This window comes from Hyperolius riggenbachi, chromosome 2 (assembly GCF_040937935.1).
Source record: "Hyperolius riggenbachi isolate aHypRig1 chromosome 2, aHypRig1.pri, whole genome shotgun sequence".
Classification (NCBI taxonomy): Eukaryota; Metazoa; Chordata; class Amphibia; order Anura; family Hyperoliidae; genus Hyperolius; species Hyperolius riggenbachi.
The window spans coordinates 38,517,259-38,523,258 of NC_090647.1; the positions used below are offsets into that span (position 1 = coordinate 38,517,259).

General features: G+C 48.1%; 1 protein-coding gene across 1 annotated transcript in view; it reads right to left on the minus strand.

The window, feature by feature from the left end:
* The window catches only part of MOGAT2 (monoacylglycerol O-acyltransferase 2), a 104,620-nt gene extending 99,587 nt beyond the window's left edge, over window positions 1-5,033 (minus strand). Inside the window, exon 1 of the mRNA XM_068266658.1 lies at window positions 4,885-5,033. Coding sequence (XP_068122759.1) covers window positions 4,885-4,978 — 94 coding nt within the window. The 5' untranslated portion in view covers window positions 4,979-5,033. The remainder of the gene's footprint in view (window positions 1-4,884) is intronic.
* Window positions 5,034-6,000: the final 967 nt, after the last annotated feature.

Below are 6,000 nucleotides of genomic sequence, written 5' to 3' on the forward strand. Positions count from 1 at the left end.
CAACACCAGCCTGCTCCCTCACATATCCCTGCTGATCCAGAGGAAGGTACAACACCAGCCTGCTCCCTCACATATCCCTGCTGATCCAGAGGAAGGCACAACACCAGCCTGCTCCCTCACATATCCCTGCTGATGCAGAGGAAGGTACAACACCAGCCTGCTCCCTCACATATCCTTGCTGATCCAGAGGAAGGTACAACACCAGCCTGCTCCCTCACATATCCCTGCTAATCCAGAGGAAGGCACAACACCAGCCTGCTCCCTCACATATCCCTGCTGATCCAGAGGAAGGTACAACACCAGCCTGCACCCTCACATATCCCTGCTGATCCAGAGGAAGGCACAACACCAGCCTGCTCCCTCACATATCCCTGCTGATCCAGAGGAAGGTACAACACCAGCCTGCACCCTCACATATCCCTACTGATCCAGAGGAAGGTACAACACCAGCCTGCATCCTCACATATCCCTGCTGATCCAGAGGAAGGCACAACACCATCCTGCACCCTCACATATCCCTGCTGATCCAGAGGAAGGCACAACACCAGCCTGCTCCCTCACATATCCCTGCTGATCCAGAGGAAGGGACAACACCAGCCTGCTCCCTCACATATCCCTGCTGATCCAGAGGAAGGCACAACACCAGCCTGCTCCCTCACATATCCCTGCTGATCCAGAGGAAGGCACAACACCAGCCTGCTCCCTCACATATCCCTGCTGATCCAGAGGAAGGCACAACACCAGCCTGCACCCTCACATATCCCTGCTGATCCAGAGGAAGGTACAACACCAGCCTGCTCCCTCACATACCCCTGCTGATCCAGAGGAAGGCACAACACCAGCCTGCTCCCTCACATATCCCTGCTGATCCAGAGGAAGGCACAACACCAGCCTGCTCCCTCACATATCCCTGCTGATCCAGAGGAAGGTACAACACCAGCCTGCACCCTCACATATCCCTGCTGATCCAGAGGAAGGCACAACACCAGCCTGCTCCCTCACATATCCCAGCTGATCCAGAGGAAGGTACAACACCAGCCTGCACCCTCACATATCCCTGCTGATCCAGAGGAAGGCACAACACCAGCCTGCACCCTCACATATCCCTGCTGATCCAGAGGAAGGTACAACACCAGCCTGCTCCCTCACATATCCCTGCTGATCCAGAGGAAGGTACAACACCAGCCTGCTCCCTCACATATCCCTGCTGATCCAGAGGAAGGCACAACACCAGCCTGCTCCCTCACATATCCCTGCTGATCCAGAGGAAGGCAAAAAAAACCCCTTAGGCTATGTTCACATTATAACTCGCCAGCGCTATTTCAAACGCTGAGCAATTTTTTGCTATTTTAAAAATCGCCCTGCCCTACGCTTTATAAGCGCTTTTGCAGAGCAATTTTTTTTTTACTTCCTGGCATCAGTCAGGAAGTGAATTCTTGTACCTGCAAATTAATAAATACAATGGGCTTGATTCACAAAGCGGTGCTAACCTACTTAGCACGTCTAAAGTCTTTAGACGTGCTAACCAGGGTGCTAAGTAGGTTAGCACCGGATTTCTCAATCAGATCGCGCGCTAAGTACCGCACACAAAGTTTGTGCCATGCGCTCTGTGCAGTGTGCGCGTAAAGTTTTACACGCATAAAGTTTTGCAGGCGAAAAGCTCGTTTAGACATGCTAAGGGGGTTTTCACAAGTGTGCTAACAGTTAGCACTGCTTTGTGAATCAAGCCCAATGTATTTATTCATTAAAGCGCTGGGGAAATTGCTATACAAATCGCTTTTTCAAGCTCTTTGCAATTTCCCTATACCTTCCGCTGGCTTCCTATCCAGTCAAGAATCAGATTCAAGATACTGTGTCTGACCTACAAATCCGTCCACAAAACCTGTCCAACCTACATTTCCGATCTTACTCAGAGATACACACCTAGCCGCTCACTCCGCTCCTCCAATGAACTTCGCCTGACCGCCCCCCGCATCACCCAGTCCCATGCACGCATCCAGGACTTCTCAAGAGCTGCTCCAATACTTTGGAACATCTTCAAGAAGGCCTTCAAAACTCACCTTTTCACTCTGGCCTACTACCTCTCACAAGTGCTCTAAACCCACAGCTGAACTCTGGTCCCCTACCTTTCGTGTCCTTACCTCTCCCTCTAGATTGTAAGCCTTTGGGCAGGGTCCTCCTCCTTTGTGTCCTACCTGATCACCCACCTCCATTACCGTACCCCCATGCTATGCATCTGAGTGAACCTAACTTGCCTAATCTCCATGCTCCCCTCCAGTGACTGACTAAGCATTACCTAGTACTCATACTGTGCTGTGTGATCTGGTCTTTCTTGTATTCCTGTATTGTCATATTGCTGTATGTCACCCCTAAATAAAGTCTGTAACCTAAACTAATGTCCAGAGCTGCGTAATATGCTGGCGCTTTATAAATACAATAAATAATAATAATAATTATAAGCAAATCGGCCAGAAAATGGTGCAGGCAGCGCTTTGGGGAGCGGATTGGAAACGAACCGCTCAGATGTGAACTCTCTCATAGGGAATCATTGCACAAGTGCTTGCAGGGCGATTTTAAAAATCGACGGCGCTTGAAAAAAAAAACTAAAATGCTCTGTGATCAAGCCCCTAGGGTAGGAACACACTAGGCAGAACCGCATATGCGATTCTGCCAAATGTGTTCCCAGCCTTACAAGGCATGACCCAATTAGACCCAAAAGGGAAAAACGTTCCCTCCCGACTCCGGATGGCAATCAGATAAAATCCCTGGATCAACATCATTAGGCATAACCTAGTAATTGTAGCCATGGATGTCTTTCAACGTAAGTAGGATTATACCAAGTCAAAAAATAAGTTAAAGCCTTAGCGTTATGTAGAATTACAATTATAAAACATAGTGCATTTAATCCTATTTATATTTAAAAATGGTTTCCCTTCCCTTGAGTAAATGGACCACTCTGTAATGTGCCCCTAGCAGTGATGTGGTGCATGTTATTATGTGCAGCCAGCCACACCTCCCATGTGACTGACAGCCAATGGACAGGCTGCTATTTACTAGGGAGGCTGAATGTGCTGATGATGTCAATCCCACCCCCTACAATACAAGGACCTGCACCCCGACACAGGCAAAAATGGTGCAGGAAATTTGGGCACAGCAGGACTATAATGTGAATTACGGCTACAGTGGGGCTCAGACAGTAATTTGGGCAATGTCAAAAGATGGAGCCCGTATAGCTTACTATAAAATTACTATAAAAGCAGTGCAGTCCTCATTCCCTATGCAGCCCACCCTTTGAGGATGTAGCAGCAGTGACTGCGTATGCACCTCCCCCGAGCCCCCCATATGCAGCCCCCCTTGGGCAGCAGCTCGCTTTCACCATATGCAGGTTCTACATACAGCAGCTCCCCACTTTCATACCCAGACGTCTCATAGATACCAGTGCTCTGATCCTATATGTAGCCCCCATGTGCAGCAGCCCCTGATTTGTGTAGGTTTCCTATTCCATTTGCAGCATGTGCTCACTGTTCAGTAGCCCCGCCCCCTGATGTGTGACCTTCCTGTTGCGCAGCATTTACACTTTACTGCATCGCCCATTGACTTCCATTACCCCAAGCAACGTGCGTTTAGTGCGGTGCTTACAGTAACGTGTTGCAGCCCTTACGTCAGATCAGATATTTCTGGCACACCGAAACAGACCGCAATAAGTGTGAAAGTCTCCATAGACTTTCATTGCTTATGAGGCCCCCTGCGGTAAAATAGGCAATGCAGGTTTACCCTGCAAGTATAAAAGGGTTCTGAGTGTTCTATAGTGTTTTTGTTGCCAGCAGGTTCAATTTAAAGGACAACTGAAGCAAGAGAGATAGGGAGGCTGCCATGTGTATTTCCTTTTAAGCTATACCAGTTGCCTGGCTGTCCTGCTGATCCACTGCCTCTAATACATGTAGACCCTGAACAAGCATGCAGCAGATCAGGTGTTTCTGACATTGTGAGTTCTGACAATATTAGCTGCATGCTTGTTTCTGGTGTGATTCAGGCATTGCTGCAACCAAATAGACAAGCAGGGCTGCCAGGCAACTGGTATTGTTTAAAAGGAAATACATATGGCAGCCTCCATATCCTTCGACAACTGAAGCCAGAAGGATATGGAGGCTTCCATATTTATTTCCTTTTAAACAATGCCAGTTGCCTGGCAGCCTTGCTGATCTATTTGGCTGCAGTAGTGTCTGAATCACACCAGAAACAAGCATGCAGCTATTCTTGTCAGATCTGACAATAATGTCAGAAACACCTGATCTGCAGCATGCTTGTTCAGGGTCTATGGCTAAAAGCATTCGAGGCAGAGGATCAGCAGGACAGCCAGGCAAGATTACATGCGGAAAAATCACTGGACACTGCAGCGATTTTTCCATGATCGCGTTTAGCGCTTCTATAGCACTGAAACGCGAACGCCGGCAAATCACCTGAAAATGGTGCAGGCTACGCGTTTGCGGTTGGCCATTTGCGTTAATAGACGAGGATTAACGCAAATCGCCCAAGTAAGAACAGGCCCATAGGGTATTATTGACCTAGCACTTTAAAAAGCGCTAGCGTTTGAGCGTTTTGCTGAAATCGCCGGCAAAACGCTCTAGTGTGAATGGGCCCTTAGGAGGTTGTGAAGGATGCAGTCATTTGTAGCAGAACATACAGCGATAGGTGAGACTGTCATGCTGATCCTCTGACTCCAATATGTTCTGAACCACTCGCTGTCAGAACAGAAATGACAGAAAGGTTTGGTTTGCATTCTTGTGCAGAGATTCAGAAAGTAGTGAAGGCAGAACAGAAGATGAGGACACAGCAAGATCAGCACTGGCAGGCTCCCTGTTTCTCTCACAATGCAAGGCTTACCCAGACCCAGGAAGGAGTAGACCCATTGCAGCACGGCCAGAGTCTGCAGCCTCCTCTCCAAAGGCAGAGAGCGGGGCGCAAACTCAATCGCCATGTTCCCAGCGCAGAGAAGGAGAGACAGAACAGCTTCCGACCGGTCCAAAGTCTCCCTGCTGATAGACAGCGTGTTGCAATCTACGGATAGAGGCTTGCCTGCTTACCTACTACCTAGATAGATGGGTAAACTCCATCCAGATCAGTGAGAGCTGCGTACACTTATCTTCCGCAGATAGGGCGGCATTGCTCAATCACTGCAAATCTGCCGCTTAGGCACAAAGTTATCAGAGTAATCAGATCCACTTTAAATGGGAACTGAAGAGAGAGGTATATGGAGGCTGCTATGTTTATTTCCTTTTAAGCAATACAAGTTGCCTGGCAGCCCTGCTGATCCTCTGCCTCTAATACTATTAGCCATTGCCCCTGAACAAGCATGCAGCAGATCAGATGTTTCAGACTTTAAAGCCAGATCTGACAAGACTAGCTGCATGCTTACTTCTGGTGTTATTCAGATACTACTGCAGAGAAATAGACCAGCAGGGCTGCCAGGCAACTGGTATTGATTAAAAGGAAATAAATATGGCAGTCAGCCTCCGTATACCTCTTACTTCAGTTCCCCTTTAATCACCGAGCCATAACCTTGCCATCGGGCAGCTTAGCAAATTCCGTACCCTAAGGGCCCTTTCACACTGGGATGTTTTCATTGCGTTGTTTTGCCGTTCTTTTTACCACAGGGTGACACTATGGCACTGAAAGTCTATGGGGCCTTTCACACTGGATGCGATGTGCAGGACGTATCGAATCTGATGCGAAAGCATCAGCATGTTACCATTCAACATGTGCGGTGATGTGCGGCAAGACGGCATAGCTCCCAACTGTCCCTCTTTTGGAGGGACAGTCCCTCTTAGGTAGCCCTGCTCCTCTGTCCTCCTCATTTGTCCCTCTTTCAGTCAAATGTTTTTGACTCTAAACTTTATTCCCATCCTTTAAAATGATAGATATATTACTAATTGTAAAATGTTAATATGAAGGAAAATGAACCAGGATATAAAGGACCAGTGTGGTTTGAATTATAAAACA